The 26,634-nt window shown below is 47.4% G+C and overlaps 1 protein-coding gene across 17 annotated transcripts in view; it reads left to right on the plus strand.

Annotated features, from left to right (window-relative positions):
* The first annotated feature begins 1,666 nt into the window (after positions 1–1,666).
* The window catches only part of MTSS1 (MTSS I-BAR domain containing 1), a 164,944-nt gene continuing 139,976 nt past the window's right edge, over positions 1,667–26,634 (plus strand). For 6 of the 17 annotated variants that reach the window (XM_082363080.1, XM_082363072.1, XM_082363077.1 and 3 more), the window contains exons 1-2: positions 1,935–2,900; positions 23,352–23,413. In XM_082363080.1, coding sequence (XP_082219206.1) covers positions 2,829–2,900; positions 23,352–23,413 — 134 coding nt within the window. In that variant the 5' untranslated portion in view covers positions 1,935–2,828. The other 11 variants (XM_082363079.1, XM_082363076.1, XM_082363069.1 and 8 more) reach the window with 7 other exon arrangements.

Raw genomic sequence — 26,634 nt, forward strand, 5'->3', positions numbered from 1 at the left:
TAAGTGGAATCGTGCAGTATTTGTCCTGTGACTGGCTCATTTCACTTAGCGTAATGTCCTCAAGATTCATCCATGTTGTTCTATACCACAGGATTTCCTTCTTTTTTAAGGCTAATATATCATTGTATGTATAGACCACATTTTCTTTATCCATTCATCTGCCATGGATATTTAGGTTGTTCCCACATCTTGGCTATTGTGTATCGTGCTGCAATGAATCTATTTCTGTTGATGAGATTTATTGAGTGCTTTTTACTATAGGCCAGGAACTGGTATAAGTGCTTTATGTATATTAGTGCAGGGAACACTCACAACAACCCTATGAGGTAGATGCTATCTTTATCCCCATTTATAGATGAAGAAACTGAGGCCGACTTAGTATGGGCCATACCGTTAGTGGGTTTTAAACTGGGGTTTGAACCCAGGCCATTTGGCTCTACAAGCAGTGATCCTGATCACTATAATACCGAGAGTATTAAAATCACAATAATGATAATGATTAAGAGCAAACTATGTGTCAAGCACTGTTACTGGCAAGGTGAAGATGAGACTTATGCATCCAAATGACCAGCAGCGTTGCCCAAGAGAACAGTTAATTCCAGAAGTAACACTCTTCATGATTTGGAGGAGAGGGATGGAGAGGTGGGCTGTGGTTAAGAGTAGGGCAGAGTGGCCCAGGGGAAAATTATCTTCCACAGCTGTGATATTTAGCTCCATGCATCTCTTTGGTTCATGCAGTTTTCAAAGCCAGACCCTTTCCTATTACGGAGTCTGATACAAGTCTCTACAGCATTTTGCACATGGTTTCTTTTCTTACTACCCCCAGCTATTTCCCTTTGTCCTGCTTTGTGCTTCAAAGGGTCAGCTGGTCCCCAAACAGGTGCTGGCTTTTCAATGTCCTTTTTAAAGGGTCATACAAAGTAAGCCAGCATCACAGTGTACACTATACCTCCTTGGTCTGTACTTGTTTTAACAGCTCTAGATTGCATTGGATTTGGGGGTGGTAGCAGAGTACCAGGGATTTATTGGGTTGCAGACACCTAAATACCTAAGCTTTTTCTTTTGTTCTAAAACCACATGCTGTGAAGCTAAGTCATCTGCACCCTGTGTTTGGGAAGTTGTTTCAAGATGGGTCTGGGACATAAGCGCAATGAGCTTTGGGAGAAGATTAGCACTCTTTGTGGTCTAGCAGCAAGAAGTAAAACCAGGACCAGCTTGTTGTACTTTATCTGGTGGATTTGGATTAGTTCCAGGCAGCCAGTGGCTGGAAAATTCTTGAGAACTGGGTCTCACTCCTCCGAGTCTCATCAGAATAAGGAGACACTAGCACAGAACCTGGTCAAGGGAACAGCCCAGAGTTGGGGGCTTATGTTTTAAGGTCTTTAAAAAGCTGCTCATTTGATTCCCTTCCTCCTTGCCTATTTGATGTTGATCTAAATGAGAGAGGTCCGGCTGTGCAGTTAGGCGGTGGAGCTGGGAAAATAAACTACCAGCCCCCAAATCAACCTGGGCCCATTTGTGCTATTTTCAGGTTAAACCTCCCAACAGGGCTCTCTGTAGTGACACCACCACCCGGTGCCCTCAGCGCGCCTGAAAAACAACCGTCCAAAGTCACGGGCAGTCAGCAATCTCCATAAACTGATGAACAGTACACGGAAGCTCTAATGTCATTTATTTTGCAATGGCAAAATCAATCCACTGTCCCAGCATCCTGCAACTTTATTGAACTCGGCATCCCGCTGCGGGATACGTCGCCGAACTCTCCTTAATTACATATTTGGCTGTTTGCAATCGTGACTCGGCGCTGCAGTCCTGATATCAGAACGGGCCTCTTCTCAGAAGCCTGCAGTAGTAGCGGCAGTAGCGGCAGCAGCGGCAGTTTTCCCGCCCTACCGAGCGCTCCCTAGTTGCGAGGTACTGCGCTAAGCGTGCCACCGTGCGAGTCCCGGGGGTCGGCGGCTGCACCCTTCGCGCTGGGCGGTCGCAGCCATTGTGGGGTGGGCACTCGCCTAGCCGCGTGCTGACACGCCCTCTCGGCTCAGCAACCCGCGGCCGAGGTGGGGGGGGGGTGCTCGCGGAGGAGGCTCGCGCGGGGGTTGAATCCCCCCCCCCACCACCGCCCGCGTGCCTGCCTGCTCCTCTCTGCAGCCGGCGCCCCACGCGCCTCGCGGGCACGCGCTTCCAGCCCCGCCCGCGTGCGGCGGACGCACGGGCCCGGGCGCGCGGCGTCCCCGCGCCTCCGCGGCGGACGCACGGCCGCGAGCGCGCGTGCGCCCCCGCGAACGTCCCTGGGAGCCGAGCAGGAGCGAGCGCCGGGGCCGGGCGCGCAGGACTGAAAAGGAGGCGGCGGCCGCGGCTGTGAGCAACAGATCCGGGCTCCGCGAGAAGACCCGCTCTGCTGTTGGGCGATTTTTTTGTTTGTTTGTTTAATTTCAAAGACATTTATTAAATTAGAAAATCTTGCATTTTTAAATGGCGCTGGCCCTGGGTCAGCGGGTGGTTTTCTCTGCTTCAAGATGGGCTTTGCCGTTTCTGTCGTCGGCACCAGTGGTGGCCTGATTGTCAGTCTTCTCCGGGCATTTTTAAGGCCAGGAGCTGAGCGCTGCATGTAGGCGCCCTACAGAGCGGTTTGGCTTTTAAAATTATTATTCTTATTTTGGGCAGAGAACAGTCGATTCTCGGGCATTTCGTCCTCTTTGGAGAAGAGGCTGCGAGTCGGCGGCGGGTCGCTCGGAGGCTGAAATTCCTCCCGGGGTGAGTGATCCTCGGCCCCGCGCACAGTCCAGGCAGCCCCGAGTGTGTGTCCTGTCCCTGACGACGCCGGGAAAATGGAGGCTGTGATTGAGAAGGAATGCAGCGCGCTCGGAGGCCTCTTCCAGACCATCATCAGCGACATGAAGGTAGGACGCTGGGGGCGCGGCTGCGGCGGCGGCCGCCGCGCACTGACCTCGCCGCGGGGCTTCGCCTCCGCCCTGGGCCAGCCGCCCGGCCCTTGCCTGCGCCGTGGCCTCCGGCCACCTGCGGCAGCGCTCCGGCCCGGCTGTCACCTGCTCACCGGGGCGCCGCTCCGGGCTCTGCTGGGTCACCGGGCGGGCGGCTTTTCTGGGGGTATATGATGCCTCCTGACCTCTCCCCGCTCATTGTCCCAGGGGACGGCACCATCTCGTTTCCCTGGGGGCCCAGGGCCCCGGCTCCAAGTTTTCCATTGTCTGTCGCTGGACGGAGTGTCCGCGACCCGCGGAGGCTGGATGCCTGGGCGGACACCTGATTCCCTGGGGGTACAGGGCGGGGGCTCTTCCCAGCCGTGGGAAGGAGGCCCCCGGCCCGAGAGACTGGGAGGGACCTCCCTCTCCCTTGTTGGCTTTCAGGTCCACCTGGGGGAGATCTGAGCAAATTAGGTATTAATTAGGCTCTTCCAAAGCTGGCGAAGGCGTGCGTGCCTCCCCTCGGCCCTCCCCCGGGGCGCGGAGCAGAAGTTCCCAGAGCAGTTTTGCGGGGACCCCACTTCCCCTGGCTGCGGCTCCCAGCCTGAGGTCCAGACTGGGGCACCTTAAACAACTGTATCCCCTAGCCACCCAACACAAACAGACTCCAGGTTTTCTCTTGGAAGGATTGTGGAGACTCTGTGTGTGTGTCCGCCCGCGCGCGGGCGCCCGTGTGTGTGATGGGGGCGGGGAACAACACCCTGGCATTTTCCTGCAAGGGTGGGACTGGGGAGAACCTGATCTTTTGGATGTGGATTTTCTGTGCACAGAGATAGACCAGGGCCCTGTGTTACTAATCCAAAGGAAATGTATACGAGCGAGCTGGCTGGAGGTGGGAATTGGGGGCGGTGGGGGGATTTTTTTTCATGTGTATTTAGGGAGCTTCTCTTTGGCTGTAGCCCAGCCCCAGTTTGCCTCAACAGATCCGGGGAGGTGGTGTTTAATTGAAAGCTCGGCTTCCAAAACGAGTGGGCAGGCTTGGAAAGCTGTGCAGCGAGTGGGTGTGGACAGCCCCTCTTCAGCCGCTGCCTCGGCGCCTGCAGGAGCTTTTGTCTGTTGAAGTGTAAGGTTTGGAGAGGGTTCGGCCTCGGAGATGGACTTTGGGAAGGAATGCTCAGCGGTCATGGCCTGTTTCCCCCTCTTAGAACCAACTGCCACCTCACCCGGGGTGAACTTTTTCCAAGGTGCCTCCGTCCTGGTCTTTTCCATTTTGAAATCCTTATCCAGAGCCTGTGCCTTTTGTCAGAAATTGACATTCGTGTAGCCTTATCTGCAGCGGGACCCTGCTTGCCCAGGAATGCCTCTAATCCAGCCCCTTGGAATTAGATGGATTATTCCCTGTTCAAAGACAGCCCTTTCATTCCTTTGCCCCCAATCCACATTGAATAATTGAAGTGCTCTTTTGAGACAAAGCTTGGTGTTCCCTCTGTAGACTCTGGAGTATTTCTTGTTAACTGAAATTCTATAGGCCTTATAATCAAACAGGATTTGGTTTGAGGCACACGTGTGTTCTGATCACCAGGGGAAGAATTCGAGATGGGTTGGGAGAGCTGCTTGTGTTTTTTTGGAGGGGAGAAATGGATGTTTCCAGTCCCTCTGTAGAAACAAGAACCCAGTGACCTAACCCATCGGCCCACTGCAGTCCCAGAGTGTTCACATCTGGAGTTTTTTCCTCGCTCTTTGTTCCTTAATCCAGAATCTAGGCTCAGTTCTTCCAATTCACAGGTTTGAACCCAAAGCCCTTCAGAAAGTAACTCACTTGAAGGTAGGCCCTACTGCTTGCTACCTGCCATCCCGGGACTGTCCTGGAGCACTTTCTGCCTGAGGCATTTGTGGGTGCTAAGGTGGCATGCTTCTCCCTCCCCAAGATTCCAGTTAAAAATACTTATTTAATGCCCTTTCAGTGCTGGATCTATAGTTTGTGGTTCCTGAGTTCTTTCCCTTTGAATTGAGTTGGGTTTGTTCAACATCCTGTTGGGAAGACATTTATTTTAAAGGTTTATTTTGTTTTGGCAGTCAAAGATTTTTAAAGCGAAGTGGAGTGGAAGATGAAAACATGCCTTGGGGTCTGCAGAATTTCAGACTTTTGGGGAATAGAGAGATAAGAAGGAAAAAGAGATGGGGGGGTGTCTAATTTCCAAGATTGTTTATGCCTAAGACAGTGTTTTCATGGAGTTTTCTTTTTAAAAGGCTTCTTCGTGGAGTAGATGGCAGTGACATTTTAAAAGGGAATTTTAAAATTTGGGCATATAGGATAAGCAGTATAGTATGCTTATGCATGGAGTTGCCAGCAACAAAAGTCAATTTTTAATATCTGAAATGGGCTGTCTTTCTAAGGACCTGCTTATCCTCCTTTTCACTTCCTTGAACTCCCATGATAGGTTTATGACGCCTTTGGTTCCCTTTCTGTTTGCTATGAAGGACACATGGAAATGTTGGAAACCCATTTGGAATGCCATCTTCAGAACATTTTTAGGTTATTTGCTCAGAAGTGTTGTTGGGGGGTGGGGGAGAAAGGGTAAGGAAAACGTTTTTTTTTTTTTTAAAGTAGCATTTGATTCTCCAAAATGTACAGCAGCACAGGAAGGGAGTCAATTTCCTCTTTGGAGAAAAAAAAAAAAAAGAAAACAGCAAAAAATGGAGTAATTTCAAGGCCTAGCACCATCCGTCTTCCCAAACCAAAGAACCTCAAGACATGGAAAAGCTGGAGAGGATTCTTTCTGCATTCTTCTAATGATCTTTCATCTGGCTAAGTCCTGGGCTGTCAGGGTGTGTGTTTTATCCTTTTCAGGGGGTCGGGTGCAGTGAAGAAACCCTCACTTTTCTTCCATTGGGATCCTGCAGCAGCTGTTAAATAACTTATTGATTCCTTGATGAGGGGAAACCCTGTGGTTTTTTCCTTTCTTCCATCCTACTCTGGTGGTCACTAATGAATGGTGGTGTGCAAAATCGCTTACTGGCTGCCCTTCCACCATCCACATAAATCAGGTTGTCTGGAGTGAGCTGGTCCCAAAGGGAAGGGGAGACTAGGGATTCATGTGGCTGGAGGCAAGGGCCCATCGCCAGTTTGTTTAGGGGACGGTAGCTTGGAAGTGACTGTGGAAGCCCAGATGACTGACTTCTGATGTTTAAGCACTGTTGACTGCATTAAGGAGATCCTGGAATCTTTTTGGACTTTCTCTCCAAGTCCTGGGAAAGACAGGCTAATGCTTCAAACAGCAGATTTGTGCCATTACTTTTTCTTTTTTAAAACTTGAGCTGTAATTAATATATAACATTAGTTTCAGGTGTACAACATGCTGATTTGATATTTGTACTTTTAAATTTTTTTAGTTAAGTAATTGAACCAGCATGTAGAATTCAGTGATGTTTGGAGAGCTTTTAAGACCAGAAGACCCTGGCCAAACTTGAGGGTAGCTCAGCCTGTAGATGTCTGTCTTCTTTTAATAACTAACTTAGTTTAAAAAAAAACAGTTGGACGCTAAAATCAAATATTTTCCTCAGCCTTGTTGCTCAAGAATCGGCATGTCAGGAGCTGCATTGGGCCTGATGCAGGGAGAACTTTGTACTAGGTTGGAGAGTGTGTTCGGGGTTGTATAATGTGACTGGGGGTGAAAAAAATACCCAAGCACACCTTGAATTCTCCACCCCACGTCTCACTTTAGGCAGGGGTGTCCTGTTACCAGCACCTGTGCCGAGCAGAATAGGGGCCTTGTTCAGTTTTCCTCCACTGCCCCCCACCTCTGTTTGCCACCAGTATCCTCTCTCCTAAGTTCTGCCTAAAATTAGACCTGCTGAAGGGACTTCTTGAATTCCATGGAAATCTTTTGTGGTTCAAAGACATGTCATGATATTTTTCCTTACTTATCACAAGATCAAGAATGTGGGCAGTGGATCCAGCACTGGATAATGATTTCAGGGTTTTTTTTTCACCTCTACTGTTTTGCTTTGGCTTTGGGGTTCCTGTCAGACAAGAGGTTCACTTCCTCGGTGTTTATTGAGGGCCTGCTGTGTGGAAGGCCTTTTGCTGGGCTATGAGGAGCCAAAGATCCACAAGGGCTGCCCTTGGAGAGTTGCTTGTCCAGTTCAATTCAATATGGCAGGAAGGGCTGGTAGTCCAACCTGGGGAGGGGCATCGGTCATCCCCTGCAGGCCTTCCTTTTGACTTTTCAAAAAAAAAAAAAAGGGGTTTTCTCTAGGAAGATAGTGAAAACCCAGCCATGGCCTCCACCAGTGGCCAGGTGCTCTGAGGGAGGCGGGCTGCTCTGTAAACGGTGACACACAAAGGTAGACAAGCAAAGCCCTTGTAAAGTACAGATGGGCCCCATGTTGCCTTTTCTCTTAGCAAATGGCTGTGTTTGTCCAGGCTTTTACAGCTTCCTCAGTTTAGGCCTGTGGGAGAAGAAGGAGAAGTGAAGATGTCATAAAACCAGCAGCAGGGAACTGCCCAGAATGGTGCCTATTCAGAGATTTAGGGCCTATTCTCTGTAGATCAATCTTTGGGGGCTTTTAGGTGCAAATCTTGTTGTCGAGGTTTGGAAAGAAGTCATTTTTTTTGGTCTTGGCTTGAGTGTCTCTGTGGGGAAAATCCCTTGTATGTCATATTTAACCAAATTGTTTAGAACTTGTTGTTTGATGCTGTGAACGTTTACGTTCTAAGATCCTAGTTGGTAATGCCCCAGATGGAGAGAGAAGGCCATTCCTAGTCACGGTTTGCATGGAAGGTAGGCTGAGTTTGAATTTTGCCCGGTTCAGCTATCACTTAGTTCTTTCTGAGAGTAACGTGAACTCAGTGACATTGCAAGCACCGAGCTTGGTATCAGCAAGCCAAGATACAGGATTCCCAGTTAAATTTGAATTTCAGAGAAACAGTGAACAATTTTTTAGTACAAGTATGTCCCACCCACACTCTGCTGCTGACCTCTTGGCCTTCGAACTCTTTTGCCTCTTGAGGGAGGGAAAAGGAAAAAGTTAAAACAATGTCTGTTAATTTGGCCAGCTCACTTGAGGTTGTTAAAACGCTTGGAGGGTGAAAAGGTTGAAACTATTGATCCATTAGGTGCTTTATCTGTAATTTTCATCTAGGCTTTTTCCATCTTCCTAGGGACGGTCGAGAGCTGGCCAGATTCCTTCTGTAGCAAGACCATTTAGATGTTCAGATCGGGTATGGAAAAATGAGATCATTTTGAGTTTGCCATTACTTCTTGGAACTGCCTTCAGGACGCTTTCCCCTAAAACCCACACCTTTGCAAAACCCACACCTTTGCAAAAACAAAGAAATACCTCTCCCTGAACCAAACAAAAGCCAAAGGACAGATTCAGCTGCCTAGGACAGCAGACAGTATGCATTTGGGACTCCTGAAACGGAACTGACTGATGCCTGAAGCCGTTTAACTCAGATTTGCAGATTGCACTGCCGATTGGGCCTTATTAAGTAGCAAACCAGAGAGACAAATGGAATAAATTAATTGGATGAGCATTGAGGAAGCCCATTGTATTTGACTGCCAAGGTTCTCCCTCGAATGAGCTGGAGACTGCAGAAGGTTGCATCTGAGTGTGTGTCACGCGCGCGCACATGTGTGCGCCCGTGACACACACACACACACACACACACACATATACACATATGCATATACAACCCCCCTCCAAAAGCAAAACCAAAATCCACCCGGCGTTGATTCCAGAGCAGCCCACGCATTATTAATTCCCCCCCCCCCCCTTAGCCTAGGGAAGACCTTGGTATGGGGCTGTGTAGTCTGCCGCTTCCCAATTTAAGATGCTCTTGGTGCCACCTGGTCCGTGGTAGGTGCTCTGTAATCATTGCATGTAGTGAAGAGGGGGCAGCAAGGGACTCGGTGAGAATCTACTGTGTGCCAGGATTTCCCGTCATCCTCACCATCATCCCCACTTTACAGATGAGAACACTGAGGCTTGAAGAGAGTCGGTAATTCGTTTAATGCCGTGGTGAGGTGGGCTGGCATTCAGACCTTGGTTTATTTGACCTTAAAGCTGGAGCTCTTTAGAGCATGCCTAAGGTAGAGAGGGGGCTGTGGATTTATTTCCACAGCATTTCACTTGCCTGAGTCTTGCAGGAGGCCCAAGGAAGGAATCAAGGTCACATCTCTGTGCCTGCAGCCTGGAGGTGTGAGCCTGAGCTGAGATGCTGGGAGAACTCTGGGGGTGGGGGTGGTGCGCAGCTCCCATCTGGCTGTCACTTTTGTGGAAATGGTTTAATTTGTGATGTATCGACATATTGTGGCTTCCTTCCTTCTCCCACTTACCAATCTTCTCTGACAGACAACCTGCCTTTCCCCTCTCCTCTCCTTCCCCTGGGTGCGCAGAGAGGAAAGTCACCTCCATCCTTGGCTTCTGTCCTTGTCCCCATACAAAGCACCTGCAGTCTTCTCCGTGACTGGCCAGAGGGCTGCCTTTGTATATCTGGGGAGCCCATTGGTCCCTAAGGTTGGGTGACTATGCCCATCTGTCCCCCTAATTATATGAATTAAATAAGTTCACCCGGAGTTCAGTGACTCCTCAAAGAGAACTCCTTGCCTTGAACTCATTTTGTGTCCAGCCCTGGAACACTCTTGTAAAAGGGCTTTCCGTATTTAATTATTTCCCGGTCACCCTCGAGTTGGGTTGAGTCGATCGAGCCATTGCAAGACTGTGTTTGGGGAAGTTGATGGAATTGCCAAAAAACCTCCTTTCTGTGCTGATTTCTTGGCATATACGACCTTGGTCATAGTTTCTAAGTGGTTTTTCTTTTCCTGTCTAGTTTAAGTGGGTGGAAAAAAAAAATCAATGGGGTGCCTTTTGAGCTGTGTGTTTTTGTATTTGCTTTCTTCCCCTCGAAGAATTTGGACAGCAGTGAAAGTATTAGCTTGGTCAGCACCAGCCACCTCCCGAATCTTGGAGGTGGATGACGGGTTTGGTGGATGGCAGCTTTTGCCTGGGCCTCCCTTCCCTGCCACCTCCCACAGACAGGGGTCTCCAGGGTCCCGGAGGAGTGGGTCTGGCTGGAGGAGGAAGAGGCAGTTCTGGGCAGGTGTGCCCATTTTGGTAGAATGGGCGTGGTCACAGGGATGAGCGCATTGAATTCCCTGGGAGCCATAAGACACTGATGCCTGGACCCTATTCCTCAGAGGGTCTGATTCAGTGCTTCTGGAGTACATCCTGGACATTAGGATTTTTAAAAGCACCCCCAGCTATACACAGTTTAAGCACCCTCAGCGTGTTTTCTCGATCTTGCCTAAGTCTGAGTAAAAGCATCTTTACGTGGTCACACAGCAATGAGAATATGCTTAACACTACTGGGCTTCAGGATGGTAAATTTTATGTGTATTTACTACAGTTAATAAAAATAAGAATAAATTTATAGTGAAACAACGTTGAAGTGAACAAATTGGAAAATAACAAGAGAAAAATCACCTTTAGAATCCTTGGCTGTTTTTAGTTGATCTGTAATAGTCCTGTCCAACATGATTTTCTACAGTCATGGAAATTGTCAGATACATTAGCCACTAGCCACATGTGACTTTTGAGCACTTGAAGTGTGGCTAGTGCAACCGAGGAACTGATTTTTAAATTTTATTTACTTGTAATTTGTTTAAGTTTAAATAGTCATATGTGACTAGTGGCTACCATATTGGACAGTGCAGATCTATAACATACCACCTAAGTAAAAACAGTGTGCTTGCTCGGCCACACAGCTTCCTGCCCACATTCTATTTCCTCCTGGCCACATCACTGCCCCTAAACCCCTCCTGTAGAAATTTTGGAGCTACTGCTGAGCTTGGAGTCAGAGAGGTCTGGTTTTAAATCCTGTGGGCAAATTTCTTCATCTCTCTGAGCCTCATTTTCCTTTTCTGTAAAATGGGTCTCATAAAGTACCCATCTTATAGGGTTGTTGGGGGGATTCTGAAATGAGATGGTACTTGTAAAGGGTTTCGCACAGTGCCTGGATACATGCACTCACATGTTAGCTGCTGTTGTTCTTCTGTCTTGCAGATTTGGGAATGAAGTATGCTGAAGTTTTGAAATCAGTAATTATCTCCACCACTTCTTAGGGCAAACATGACCCCACCCTTTACTGAGCTGTATTTAGAGCTTGCAGTGAAGTTGCAGGAAATGGAGAAGTTGAGTTTTTTTTTTCTTGCTAAGTAAATCACTGCTGAGTTCATTATAACCTCATCTGGCTCAGCAGGGCCTATTGGCATTTCTCTATTTGCAAACCCTCTGTCTGTATATAAAGGCAGGGAAGGGCTGGGTACCTGGCTGAGGTCCTCAGGGTGTTTAATTTAATGCGTAAAAAAAAAAAAACCTTGTAGAGATGTTTACACCAGTGTATGGGGAGACTGAGTTGCTTCATAAGGGCCATCTTTTTCTGTTCACCTTGTTTGAGTCACCCCTTCTTTTTCTGGAGTGACTACCAGGAGAAGTGCCTCATTTGCCTCTAGTCTGCCTTTTAGCAGCAGCTTTGTACTGGCTTCTGTCCCTTCCCAAGACTTGGCCATATTTGGGTTCTTCCTACCTGCCTAGTTGCTGATTATGGGCCACCTGTGACTTGGCCCAGCAGAGTGGCCTGCTCTGTGCCCAGTGTCTCCCAGCCTGGATTCCCTGGGTTCTTTGAACACATCCTGTGCTACTCATTGTTGCTGTTTGTCCCGCTTGGAAGAGCTTCTCTGCCGTTTTTGGCATTATTGAAATCTTTCTCATCCTTCAAGGCCTCACCAGAAAGTTACCTCATTTCTGTACCCTCCTCTGCCTACCAGGTCAGATGCCCTTGGGCATTTTTCCAAGTTCATGTTGATTCTACCTAGTACTTATTACCTTCTACCTTAAGTGGTTGCCCTTGGGCTTTGAAGCCTGGCTCTGCCACTTCCTAGCTCTATTACTCTGGGCAAGTTACTCTTGTTCCTTGAGACTTAATTTTCTTACCTTTAAAATGGGTAGAGTAATACTCTCCTATTAAAGTTGTGGAGGATTAAAAGAGAAAATATATGTAAAGGGCTTAGCACAAAATGAATGCTGAATAAAACTCTCTTATGTATCTATCTGAGCCACCCTAGTAATTTCCAGCAGAGTACCCTGCTGACAGCAGCACTCAGATGTTTCAGAAAATATAAGAAACCTATATCTTCGCTTTGATAATGCAATAAAGACAAGAGTGAAATGCTTTTCAGCTTTCAGCTTGTAAATAATTTGAGAGAACACAGTACACATATTCAACAAATATGATGACTGCTCTGTGCCAGGCACTGCTGGGGATTAGAGATACACCTATGACCTTGCCCGAAAATTGTTTAGTCTAGGGGAGGAACAGACAAGTAACTAGAAATCAGTGTGATCTGTGCCATGAGAGATGTCAGCACAAGATTTTGACGGGGGCCTGGGGAAGCCCTCTGATTCTCATTTGGAGTAGGAGGACAGAATCAGGGGGAGGCTTTTGATACAGGTGACCCCCAAGCTGAGACCTGAGTTTTATTTTACTTATTTAACAAGCATTTTTATGGTACAACCAGGCACTATTCTAGTGCTTTACAAAGACTCTTAATCCTCCCAACAACCCAATGACGTAGTTATTCAATACTAGTCCATCTATCAGTGAGGGACTTACTGCTATAATTCCCATTTTACAGATGGGGAAACTGAGGCGCAGAACGGTTAAGCCATTTGCCCCCATCTTAAAACTATCGAGAGGTACAACTGGGAGTTGAGCCCAGGTAGTCTGGCTCCAGAGTCTGTGCCCTTAATCCACGGTGCTGAGCTGTGTCTCACAGCATTTTAGGATTTCCTTTTCAGATTCCATAATGGGTGTATGTTATCAATTGCTTTGAAGATTATTCTACCTATAGCTTTAGGACTCAGGATGAACCAGAAAAAGCAAGAAAAATCTAGGCTGTCCTCTGAGCTGCTTCAGGAGGCTCAGGAGGCTCAGGAGGCCTCCCTTTATTTCAAGAGGAGTTGGACCGGCCAGCGACATGAAGTTGTTGGGCGGTGGACTCAGCCAGGGGCCGCTGATTAGTCAGCAGAGGAAAGTATGTGGGGGGCAGGCGGGGTGTGGTTCCCAAGGGTCTGACACAGTTGTCCGAGGTGACAACCACATGACACATGTTTGTTTTGCTGGAGAAACCCCCTCTGTCAGGGTTGCCCCAGTAATGGCTCTGCAACCTACAGGACTGCACCTCAGGAAAGGGGGCTGTGTGTAGTAGGAGGCTGGAAAGGCTTCGAGATTAGTTCACAGGGAGACCTCAGTTTCGCTTCTGAGGCCCGGCTTGCCCCAGCCCGGCCGGCAGCTCTGGGCAGCTGAGCAGGAGGCCATTAAGGAAGTCTTTGAGTTTGGTTTAATGGTCCCTCTTTGTTTTGAAGTGATTGTTTACTGAACCTTCAAAGCCAGCTCTCCAGCAGGATGTGATCTGGGGCCTGGATAATTGGATGAAGCACCCCAATAGGAAGCAAGTAGCGGGGAGCAGGGCCAGGAGTAGCTAGCTGATGGCCAGGCCCTTGGCGTCCGGGCACTGGGAGGCTCTGAGCTGCTGCTGGGGGACGGGGGTCATCTTGCAACCAGGAGTAGACCTGAAGCAAGGGTCCCCTGGAACCTGGCCTCTTTGATGTTGTGCCGGCCTTAATTAGGGACACCCTAATTAAATCACCAAGGAGAGAGCTTTCCTCTACATTTAGCATAAAGCATTAGCAAATGTTTTGAGAGCATTTCATGAGGGATTACTTCTCCAAGATTATGCAAGTAATAGAAAGTTAATGAAAGGAAAACTAAAACCTCAAGTAAGTAAAAAATAAAAGTCACCCATAACCACTTGATTACAAAGTGGGTTATGGACACACGTTTAGATGAAGGCTCTTGCGGCCTGTGCCCTGCCAGAAGTTTCTTTTTCCACTTAGCTTTTCACTTGTGCTTTCTGTGCGTGTAATTAGAAGCCAGGTCAGTTTTAATGGCTGTGTGGTGGTCCATTGTTTTGTTTGTTTGTAGTTAATTCATTTAGTTGACACATATTTGAGGACCTGCCATGTGCCAAGTTCTGTGTTAAGTGCTAGGGATACAGCAGTAAATAAAATGGACGCAAATCTCTGCCCTCTTGGAACTTACATTCTAGTGGAGAGGGGGTGGGGGTCTGGGACAGACAGACTGAATAAGTAAATTGTGTTATATTTTAGAAGGATATGTGCAATGGGAAAAAATAAAGCAGGCCCAGTGTGGCAGTTTTTAAATAAGGAAGGCCTCACAGAGAAGCATTTGACATTTGAGCAACAGCTTATGAAGTATGTGGATATTAGAGAAATAATGAATGTTCCAGACAAGGGAAGAACATGTGCAAAGGCCCTGAGGTGGGAGCCAGTTACATACTGATTTGTGATTAGGCTGTGTCCAGTTTTTCACTAATTATAAGCAGCACTCCAGTGAATATATCCTTGTAGCTACACATTGATTTACACTGGTGGTTTCCCCAGAAGGATTTATCCTGGGTCAAAGGTACATACTTTCATGGCTCTTGAAACCCATTGCCAAATGCCTTTCAGAAAACGTGTATCAGTTCACATTCCCATGTGCAAGTGCTTATCACCAGCGATTACTTCTGAAGGAGCAAGGTCTGAACATCAGGACAGAGAAATTGCTGAGGCCACAGCATCCAAGACTTCAGAGGGTTGTGGCATCTTATCTAGAGCGATAATTCTCAAATCTGTATGTGATTGTAGCCAGCAGAGCATGAGTGTCCCCTGGGGAATGTGTTAAATGCAGACCCCTGGGCCCCACCCCCAGAGATTCTGATTGTGCAGATCTGGGGTGGGGCTCAGGCATCTGCAGTTTTAGCAGACATTCCCCAGTGGTGAGTCTCTGGGAGGTCGTGCGGGGAGTGTACCATGAGTAAGTAGAAGTGGGGGTGGCTCTTGGGCCACCCTGAGCCACCAAGAGCCTCCTCTGCAGCTCATGAGGTGAGTAGGAAGGATCTCCCTGCTCTTCCCACCCCATCCCCGCCCCCCAGATCACACCCTCCTGGGATGTGTTCCAGGGGAACAAAATGACTCTCATGTCTGAATGTAGCATAGCCTTCTATACTTCCTATCCTTTGCTAATTCTCTTTCTTCTGCAGGGAATGCTTCCTCCTGTCCTTCTTTCTTTCCTTCCTCTTGGCCCAGAAAATTCCCTTTTGTCCTTTAAGGCCTCGGTGAGGAATCACCCCCCTCCAGAAATTTGCACCAGCCCCACCTTCCAGTGCTTTATATCTGGAGTGTGGCGCTCTCCGAAGGCTTTGGGATTGGTGGCTTACACAGCAGCATTCCTCAACACTCTGGCCTGTTTTAATCCCCACCCGGTGCCTGTGCATAGTAGGTGCTCATTAAATGTCCGAGTCAGGGTGGCTGGCCTTGTATGTTGACTCATTAAAATAGCAGTTGCTGGCATTTCTGGAGTTCTAAGTGCTAGTCATCTTTATCTGCCCTCGTATTCTTTCACTTACTCTCGTTACCATCCTTTGAGGTGGGAACTACCGTGGGTATCATTTACAGATGAAGACAGAGCGGCAATGGATAACTGAGTCACTTAGGTCCCCAGTGGGGAGATCTGAAGTTGGGCAGCCTGACTCCACCCACTAGACCACACTGATCCTTTTAGACACTGGATTAGACTGCCCATCAGGGCCCTCTATCCAGGCGAAGAGAAGGACATTCAGTGGAAAGACACTAAAAAAGGGCAATGACTATAGAGGTAACAAACACAGCCCTTTTTCGTGGTACCCACCCGGGTGTCATTCCTAATAGCCTGGCTGGGATTTGGGGCTTGTGGAGTTCAGTGGAAGGGGAAATCTGTTTAGTGGAAGGTGGCAGTGCCCACGAAGTGTGCACAGAGCCGTAAGGTCCTTTTCACAGGCATATTTATTGCTGGTGAGCTTGAGTAGGTGGGTGAGGGTGGGCGTGCAAGGAGGCAACCACTGATTATCCGAGTGGCTGCCATCCACTTGATGGACACGGGTAATTAGTGGATTAGGCAAGCCCCAATCAGAAAATAAAAGCCCAGGAATGGTTTTTATGATGGATGGGCTTACTTAGCGCCTTTCATCAGAGGATCTTGGGCGCCCTTCATCTTGTAGGTTGGGGTGGGGAAAGATGGCTTTGGGGACAGAGCTGTGACAGGCACCCACTTATGGAAGCTGCAGATTCCTGCCTTGTGCTTCAAGAAGCCTGGAGTCCAGAGGCACTCCTGCTTTGGTCAGAAACTTCTTCTTGAAGCTTTGCTTTTCGTTTCCCTGAAGCCTGAGGTCACTAAGGGGTGACCCTAGAAGAAGGAGAGGGATGATGTGGACTGCGTTCCTCACACTCACCCTGGGGAGGGACCCGGTGGCAGGGCTGGTGGCAGCAGCCTATAGAGATGCTCCAGACAGGCTGTCCGACCTCCTGGTAGAAGCAGATCAGTTCTGGTATCCACAGGAAACCTGAAGACTTAACAGAATTATCCATAATCACACCGCTAATGATGGTGACTGAACATTTCCCGTGCATTTCTATCAGACGTTTTTTGCACAAAGAGCTTTTCTTTGTATTGTGTTTTCTTTTTCACATGGTTGAGAATCTTGACCATTCCTAGGTCGACGTTACAGCTTGTCCAGCGCCTTTGCAGTTGTAATCGGGGTTTATGTGTTTGGAGCCCTTGCTCTCCACTTTACTTTGTCTGGGCTCCTACTGAACCCAGTATAAAGCAGGACCCAGCCTGCCTACTGAGCGGCTTTCTGCAGCCCTGGGACTGGGCCGGGAGGCTGGGTCTGTGCATCTTCCTGCTTGCACGTCGCAGAATCAGGGCAGTGCTTGGGCCACAAAGTCGGGCAGATTTAGGATCAAGTTTCAGCCTAGACCACTAGGACGCAACCTTCCTGGTCCTTGGTTTCTTCAGCTGTGAGATAATTAGCAGCACCTGCCTCACTGGGTTTTCGTGAACACGTAGTAAGTGTGTGTATCAAGCTGTGCTCCTCCGAGTGTGGTCTGTGGACCAGCAGCCTCGGCATTACTCAGATCAAACAGGCAACACACAGGCCCCATCTCAGACCAAGGCAATCAGGACCTGCGTTTCTGCAAGATCCCCAGGTGATGGATATGAAAGTTAACATTGGAGAAACGCTGATGTATGTATCGGGCATCTAACAACTGTTTAGAACATGGTGATGCTTAATGATGATGGTGGTGACAGTGATGCTTGTCAAGGTGAAGAGAAGGGCTTGGGAGATGACCTGTCCAGTCGTATATCCAAGACTTGGATTCTCATCAGCCATAACCACTGGTGAGCCAGCCTCTGTCTGGAACTTTTGAGCTGGAACCCGACTCCCTATAGCCTGTCGGCGCTGGTCCCTGTTTCATTCTCAGCTGAGCCGAATTCTACCTCCTCGTGAGCGTCCCCTCCAGTCTCTGGCTCCTCTCAAACGGTCCCTTCTCTAACCAAGGCTCCCGGCTCCTCTCTGATCCCCGAGTGGCAGCACTGGTGTCTAATTCCCTCAGCTGTCCCCTGAGGTTCTGCTGTCACAGCGGGCGGGGCTGGGAGAGGCAGTTGCTGCATTATTTATGGGGCATCGTTAACCAGCCGGGCTGATGAGTTACACACAGTTTATTCTTCTGTGCTGTGTGTGGGATGCCATCCCAGGCCTCTGTTTAATACAAAACAAAGCAAAGCAAAACAGAGCCCCAAGTCAGCATGACCACTGGCTGAGCCCTGTACTCGGGTTAGGCAAGTGGCCTGCCCAGCCGTCTGGCTGTGGGGAAAGCAGAGGAGAGGACAGGAACTCGGGGGTGTTCTTGGAGCTCAACCTGGAGGCGAGGCAGGGCAGCCCACCTGCATATTTGCTTAGGTGGCCACCACACTCTTGGGGAGTCGACGGAGATCAGGTGGTCTTTCTCCCTCAGAAGTAAGAGAGTAACTTCATTCTCCTGCCCACTTCCCCAAGGGACCAGGCTGCCGTCAGGTATGTGATGCGGTAGCCAGGTTCTCTTGTCACCATGCTGGTTTGGGATTTATGTCACTCGCCATCTGGATGAAGGCCCCATTTGTAGTTCAACCCTGGATCTTGCCCTGGATGGCCGCCCATGGTCACCTTGTCCGTCCTTCCATCTCCTGCTTCTCCCAGCATAAATGTGCCACGCCAGTGTCCCTTGGAGGAGCCCACTTGCGCTGTTTCTGCTTCCCTGTCTTTGTTCCTCTTACCGGAAATGCTTTTCCTTCCTCCCTCCATTTTTCTGTCCTCGAGCCCACAGTTCAGTGGGGGAGACTCAGGCTCAGAGATGGCTAACTGCATGATATGAGGGAAGCAGGTGGGTCCCAGGATACTCTGCAAAAGGTGACATTTGAGCTGGGTGGTGACGGCTGAGTAGGAGTTTTCCAGATTGCTGAATCCCCCTGGAGGTTAGAAGAGAGAACAGCCTTCAGGGGGGGCTGTGTGGTGGGCGCCCCGTCTGGTGGCTGCAGAGTTAGAGCCCGTCTTCGGGGAAGCCCCATCTCTCTCCCTGTAGGGAAGTGGAGACGGTCAGGCAGCTTGATGCAGAGTCCTCCACGTGCTTGTAAACACACCAGCTTTGACGGGGAACTCTTCCATTCTCCCAGAACCCTGTGTGATCTGAGTTCTATTCTCAGCAAACTGCCAGGGCTTCACAACCTCCCTGCCCCCCTCTCCAAAGAAATTCAGGGGGTTCCAGAGGGAGGAGAGCCTGTTTCCCTTCACCTGTGACTTTGCACTTGGCAGAGCCCAGGCGCTCAGTGGGAGTCTTATTTTCGTTGACTTTGGTATGTCTGGAAAGCTGTGAAACCTTTCCGTGTTCTCCGGTGAACTCCGCAGTGGGGTCTGTGTTGAGGCTTTCTCATAGCTCTGGGGATGCATGGTGAATAGCGCCCGCCAGACACACAGCCTCAGGAGACAGCTTTCTGGGACTTCTTGGTGGGCGGTGCAGATTAGAAAATTAAGGACCACATTGACTTGCTTTCTAAAAGGGTTCTCAGCGCACACAGTGTCTCGACTGGCAAATTTCTTCTGAAATTTGAGTCTGCTCCCCTTTACCCAGCCTTGTCGTCTAGAACAACCCAGCGCTTTTTCTCTCAATTACCTTTTTATCTTCCTACGAGTGCCTTCTCCCTCCTTCCTCACTTCCTCCAAGCTTTTGAATTTTTGTAGTAAAACTTTCAGGTGGGTAGAAACTTTTTGTTTTTCCTTGAAAGAAACTTTAAAAAAAAAAAATCTGAAACAACCCAACATCACCTTGCCTTTAAATTTTAATAACATTTATACACTTAAAAAAAATTTCTCAACAAGGAGGTTTTTGTCTTCTGTTCTTAGAAGTTCTTTTTTTTTTTTTTTTTTAAAGAATCCATTAAATTATATATTGCCTAAAACAGGTGGGCCTGACACTCTTTGAGAGACTGTCAAATATCATCAAGTGGGGAGAGCTGCGGTTGGCAGCCTTCTTCTGGCTGAGTGGGTGTTCGTAGGCGGAGAGCTGGGTGCTGTACCCCCTAACTGGAGCGGGGACCCTCCTTTTGTTGCTAATTTGGTAAAGACTGGAATGAGGCTCCCAGTGGGGGCAGATAAGTCGTTTTTAAAGTGGTTTGAGCAGCTGTTTTCAGGCACATTCATCTGCGGTTTAAGTACTCCACCTGCCATGTACTTGGGAACAGCAGAGACATTGACACTGTGTGTCCCACTGCCTTGCTCTGTGTCTGCTTTAACTATGGTGAACTCATAGTGAGATGCACAGTCCGAACTGTACTTAGGAGTAAGAATTAGGGATCCCAGCCTGGGTGGACCATCTGACCTTGAGAGTTTTAAACATCTCTCCCAGCATCCCGAAGGAGATTCCTGGGAGCCTGCAGACGCTTGGATCAATCCTGTCAAAGGTTATTGAACACTTACTGAGTGCCTGGCACTGCTCTGAGCCCTTTAGATGTCTGACTTCATTTCTTCCTCATACCAACCCTGGGCAGTGGTGACTTACCCAGGCAGAGGTCGGATGACCTGCCCGATGTCCCATGGCAGACGGGAAAGCTAGGATTCTAGCCAGGAGATGGGCCCCTGGAGTTTGTGTTCCTTATTCCTTCCCAACATTCCTTCAGTGTTCCGTGATGTCAGTGTTCAATAACAGTGATGGAATTATGCATCTTTTTTGTTGATCATTATAAGAAACTGGCCTGAGAGGTCAAGTGACTTACCCCCCATAATTTACTGCCAGGGCCGTGGCTAGAACTCAGGATTTGGGGCTCCCTGCGCAGGCCTTTTGCCATTCTGGCGTGTTTTCAGTGAATGTGCCTCACCTTTTCCTTTCTTAATTTATTTAATTAATTAATTTATTTTTGGCTGCATTGGGTTTTTGTTGCTGCATGCGGGCTTTCTCTAGTTGCAGCGAGCGGGGGGGCTACTCTTCATTGTGGTGCACGGGCTTCTCATTGCTGTGGCTTCTCTTGTTCTCATTGCGGTGGCTTCTCTTGTTGTGGAGCACGGGCTCTGGGCACGCAGGCTTCAGTAGTTGTGGCACTTGGGCTCAGTAGTTGTGGCTCAGGGGCTCTAGAGCGCAGGCTCGGTAGTTGTGGCGCACGGGCTTAGTTGCTCCGAGGCATGTGGGATCTTCCCGGACCAGGGCTCGAACCCGTGTCCCCTGCATTGGCAGGCGGATTCTTAACCACTGAGCCACCAGGGGAGCCCCTCACCTTTTTCTTAAGAAATATTATGGATCATCTCAGTGACCTTCTCCAGGGGTTCCGTGGATGGGAGTGGCTGCTGCTGGGGAGAGGAGGACCTGGCTCCCGTGTCCCGTGTGCAGATCAGCGATGGTGGTTCCTTTGGCTAGAAGTTGATGGTCTGTGTCTCTGAACATCCTCAGGCTTTTCATAAAGCTTCTCATACTGTCTTGTGGACCAGAAAGAGAAGGGATGGCTAGATGAGGCTGTAATTGGTTAGTTGTACTCTCGTGCTCTTAAGGATGCTTAACTGATTTCCATCTGGACAGAGATCTCTAGTGACCAGCCAGAGGACTCTGATCTCAGCCTTCACCCTTAATTACTTGGATGTAGATGTAGAAGGCGTGTTCATACCTGGACTTGATAAGAAAATGGTAAATATATTAGGTGCTATGCTTGGGATTCCCCACAGTGTCTTGATGGGCCTGGAAAGGTAGCCTGAGCCCTCACAAGCTTTCATTCAACACAAATAAAGTTATGCTTTTGGGTTGAACAGACCCCCTGGGGCACAAAGATGGGATGGAGGCTAAGTGGTTTAGCAGATGATGACAGGACCTGTGCATGGGTGTTGGTGTCAATAGCTCAGATGTAGCTGCCAAAAGGACTTCTGCCAGGAGCCAGTCAGACAGAATCCCTGGCCTGGTGCAGCTCAATGTCCCATAGGGAGCACATCGCTGCTTGAAGGAATAAATCCAGCACCTGCAGTTGGGCCAAGCAGGTCCCAAATGCCCAAATGCAGAATTGATGGTTGTGATCTAGCAGCATGCATGAAACAGACTTTAGGGTTTGGGTGGATTGTAAATTCACGGTGCTGTTGTTGCCAGAAATGCTAATTTGATCTTAAATTTTTTTAATGTAATGACTTCATTGTTTTTATAAAAATGATACATGACCCTTATTAAAAAAAATAAAACAAAACAAAACTATGGCCATGGAGGAAAGTACAAAAAAGAAAACAACACATTGGTCCAAATCTTAGCTCCCAGAAATATTCCATTATAATATTTGGTAGACGGTTTTCCAGATGTCTCTGTGCACATTTTCAGACAGACTTGATAGCTCGAGAAATGTATAAATGGGCACTTTTATTGACATGTTCTATGCAAGATATTTTCAAAATAAAAATATATTTAATTTTACTTTCAGTTAACAGAAGAATTGAAACTGAAGTGAAGTAATACTGAAGAAATTGCTGAACTTCAGATAACTGTTTCTTCTCTAGAAGAAATCAGTTTCTCAGACATTCCTCTCAAGGCAGTGGTTCTTAACTGGGGGTGATTTTGCCCTGTAGGAGACATCTGGCAGTGTCTGGAGACATTTTGTCACATCCAGTGGCATCTGTGAATGTTCCTGACATCTGGTGAATAGAGGTCAGGGATCCTGCTAAACACCCTGCAATGTACAGGAACCCCTCCCCTGTCCCCCACCCCAGCAAAAGAAAGAAAGAAAGAATTATCTGGCTCAGAATGTCAGTAGTGGCAAGGTAGAGAAACTGTGCTCCTAAGCATAAGAGAGAAAGATTATTAAAACCATTAGGAAGGTGAACTCATTATGTTTTAGGTCAGTTTCAGTTTTAGACTATTTTGATGGGGCTTCTATAATAAAAGATGAGATGATTAACTTCATTATAGTTTCTCCATCCCCTCTCCTTAATGACAAAATCAAGAGGTGTCATACGTTATTTTTACCTTGTCAAGGTTCGTAACATTCACATTCTAGCCTGCAGCTGTAACCGCCCCCCTCTAGTTTGCCCCCATCAGAATTGCACCTGCAGTTTTGAGTTCGTGTCTGAGCACCATACTTAGAAGAAAAGTAGAGACATGTGATGGAGTGTCCCCAAGATGCTGTGGGGATGTGAGGCAGGGGCCCGTGTAGACACAGAATTCCATCCGGGAGCTGAAGGAAGGAAAGCTGTGGATGAATGTGCTGCTTATTCTCCGTTCTTTGAAAAGATGTGTGTGGAAGCAGGATTGGTCTTAACTCTGTGGATCCCTAGAAGGTTAGAACTAGGGCTGCGTGGACCTAAAGGACAGGGTGGCTGATGTAGGTAGGCTGCCGTGGAGGGTGATGAGTTCCCTGTCAGCTGCAATGTGCTGCGGAACCACCTGTAACCATGTTGTTTGTAGGTGCTGGGCTCAAGCCATCAGCTGAGCAGCTGTATTTAGGTAACTTCCCAACCGCGAGATTCTGCTAGTCTACTAATGCTTCCCAATAGTCTCCTGTCCCGGAGAGGAGCCCCAGTCACTCTGGTTCCCCCCTCCCTGCCTTCTGGAATAAGGGTGAGAACAGCCAGAGCCATGATCAGGTGGTTCAGGGTAGAGCCTTAAATGGTCTACATATCTTGAATTTGGACCCACGCATCTGTTGACTCAAAAAAGTGATACATCCATGTATGGCTTAGATTCTGCCAAACTTGTTCCACTTGGTATCTGTAGTATTTACAGGATCACAGGGACTGAGCACATTCACAACCCATTTCTGAGCCAATACACTTGTATGTACAGTAATCTGGGCAACATGTCATAGACTGCCAAGGAAGAGAGCATATATAGAGTGTTTCCTGTATAATTGGAATTGAGTGTGCTGTCAATGTCTTCATCAGATGTCTATCACAGCGTGGCTTACTGACGTATGGCTTTGTTTTGTTGTAGGGGAGCTATCCAGTTTGGGAAGACTTCATAAACAAAGCCGGAAAGCTACAGTCCCAGCTTCGGTAAGTAGAAGCATGTCATCCCTAGGAAAACGGCAGCATCGTTAGACAAAGGATGGAATAGGATGGACCCAAGAGGCAATTAGGGTTAGTTTTGGAAGTGTTGCAGATAGAGAAGCATGCAGTAGCGTTGCCACTTATTAGCCATGCGTCCTGACCTCTGATTTCCCGTATGTAAAATTAAACTCGTATCCGCTCTGTCTCCTTCCACTGGAATTTTGAGAGTCAAATGAAGTATTATATGTAAGGTAATAACGGGCCAGGTACATGGTAACAGTTAAATCTCACAACCCCAAGAGATAAGTAGTGTTGTTACCCCATTTTGCCGATGAGGAAACTGAGGCACAGATAAGCTGAATAACTTATCCAAAGTCACACAGCTAGTATTGATAAATGACGGAGCAGGGAATTGATCTGAGGCAGTCTGGCTCCACAGTCCATTCTGCTTACTGCCTATCCTTATAGAGTTTAAAACTTAGTTTGTATAATTCTATTTACATGAAATGTCTAGATAATGCAAATTTGTAGAGACAGATGTAGATTTGTGGTTTCCTGGGGCTAGGTTGACTGCATGAGGGACCTTTTTGGGGTGATGGAAATGTTCTAAAATGGGATTGTGGTGGTGTTTGCATAACTCTAAATTTACTGAAAAATCGATGACTTATACACCTAAAAATGGTGAATTTTATGGTATACAAATTATGTCTCAATAAAACTGCTTAAAAACCAAGATCTAATGCTGATGTGCTCTAAGGGGCTATTATTATTGCCTCATCTTGTGCTTGTTAATATATCATTTCATATGAAATAGAAAATACGGCAACATCTTCTTGTTAAAGCTATATGCTTTTGAAATCAGTGAGGGGAGGGGTGCGATTGCACTTAGAGGGTGCTTCAAGAGGGTTGGGACATTAAAAAAAAAAAAAGCAGTTATTTTCACGACCCCTGTTCATGGCGTATTGGTTGGTTTGGATGTATGGGGATGGTTTTCCAGAGAACAAAGCAGGTAGGTGTTTTCTGGGATAAAAAGCCATGTGGATGACAGACAGAGGAGGGAGGAATGACATGGGGTTCTTAGGACTTTGCCTGTTGGCACCAGAGGTCCCTGCCCAGAACTTTAGCCATAGGACTGGGCATTCCATGGCTCCCCAGTAGATTGGGAGAGAAGAACTTGGGAGATGTGGAACTTTCCCTGTCCATTATTCAGCTTCATGGGGCCTGGGATTTCCAGATCCATGAGTGGGCATCCAGATGGACCATGGGCTCCAGACTATGGCCCCTTTGCCACTTGTCAAGTCCTTTACCATTTCTTTGCTTACGAACCTTCGATTATTTTATCCTGGATCAGATCCAAACCCCTCTGCCCAGAATGTAAGGCCCTCTCCCCCAGCTCTGCCACTATCATCATTTATTTCAAGTAGGTTAGTCTCCATCCTGTAGGAGGTCACCTCCTGTAGTAAAACAGTAAAACATTTAAGTCCAACCCCTCCTTCCAACACTTTTTCTTATCCAGCCTAATTTAATTGTCTGGCAGGTTTTCAGGGTTGACCAAGGAAAAGATGCTCTTCCCCTTTTACCAGTGAGGAAGCTAAAGCTTAAAAGAATTAACTGATGAGTTGTCTTAAACATACAGAGTGAGGCTTAAAGCAATCTTATCCCCACTGGTACAAAGTACCATATATTTATATATATATATACATACATACATACATATATATATATATATATATATATATATATATATTTTTTTTTTTTTTTTTTAAACAATACGTAGGCCTCCTGAGGGCAGGGACCATTTCTTTATTTTGTCAAACTACTAGTACCTGGCTGAGAGCACCATAGGAGCCTCAAGCACATGGTTTAATTTTCTGTGTTAGAGAATGCATAAGGATAAGACCGTAGAAGAGGCAAATAGTCTTGGAGCATGTAAGCTGAAGCACTCCTTTCTCCTGTTGATGGATGCGTGTTTGCTTTGCCCCATCAGAGAGAGCTAAGATGTCCTGTGACAAAAGCAGTCAGTGAAATATGGCTCATCAGAAGTCGGTGTTTAAAAGCTCTTAATTCGTCACACTTGACCACAGTCTTCGTTTTCACAGGAGCCCTGGTGACTGTGTAATACTCAAGGCACCTCTCCAGCTGGCTCATTAAATTTGGAAGATTGGCCTTGACTTGAATAAGAATAAATCCAGCTGTTGTATCAGATATAATTATAAATCAGAATGAGCCATTTATAAATCTCAGGGTGTTTGATAAAGCTAACTTTTCCATGGTGCCAACTCTTTAAGAAATATACTTTGAAGTGGTGTGTTTTTTTTTGGTTTGGTTTGGTTTGGTTTTGGTTTTGTTTAGTGTGTATGTCATTGTGTCTTTTTTTTTTTTTTTTTTTTTGAGCAGGATATTCTCTTGCTCTACTGGAAAATATCAGGCCTCATTTTGAAGTTTGGCTCTGAGGGATCATAGCCCAGGTTTTCCTGGGGACCACTCCCATCACCTTCCAGGAACCTTTTGTTTCATAGCTACTCTTGCTTATGTTCAAAGGTCATTTCTTTCTTTTTTTTTCCCTCTCTGATTTGAACTCATTCCTTTTTAGTCCTTATTCTCATCTTCTTCCTTCAGCAATTTTGCATTGTTAGGAATGCTCAGTGGGGGCTGGATTCATGTGTGAAATACTTGGAAATTAACATCAGGCTGTAAATTCTGTTATAAAGTTCTTGTGAGTGAGCCTGGGGCTTGCTTGCTTGTCCTGGGTAATCACGGCCCTGAGATGCAGTGGTGCTTACTTTTCATTCAGTGGCATCTTGGACCATGACTCTAGGAACCAGGAGACCACAGAGTGCTCAAGGCATCTTCCAGTGCTCAAGGGAATGTGAAGAATTCACAATAACTTCTAGGGCAGCAAATGAGTATAGTAACTCCTCCTCATTCTCAGCTTTTAGGAATTCAGAAGATGCTGTTTAGGTAGCATTCTAACGTTGAAAAAATAGTATCTCAGTTTCCCTATAATTATGATTTAGAGGGAAAAGTCACATAGCCTGGATCTTGTAGTAGGATGAACACGGCACTGTAAGTCATGCTGGGCTACTGGCCTCTGCCCTGGTATGAGCTAGTGATCTTGACAATCACTATGTAGCTGTGGTCTCAGTTTTCCCAACTCCGAAATGAATTGTTTAACCTAAACGATCACTCTCCAAGATTCCTTCTGCCAATCCATGTAGCTATATCAT

Source organism: Balaenoptera borealis (genome assembly GCF_965194805.1).
Source record: "Balaenoptera borealis genome assembly, chromosome: 17".
Taxonomy (NCBI): Eukaryota; Metazoa; Chordata; class Mammalia; order Artiodactyla; family Balaenopteridae; genus Balaenoptera; species Balaenoptera borealis.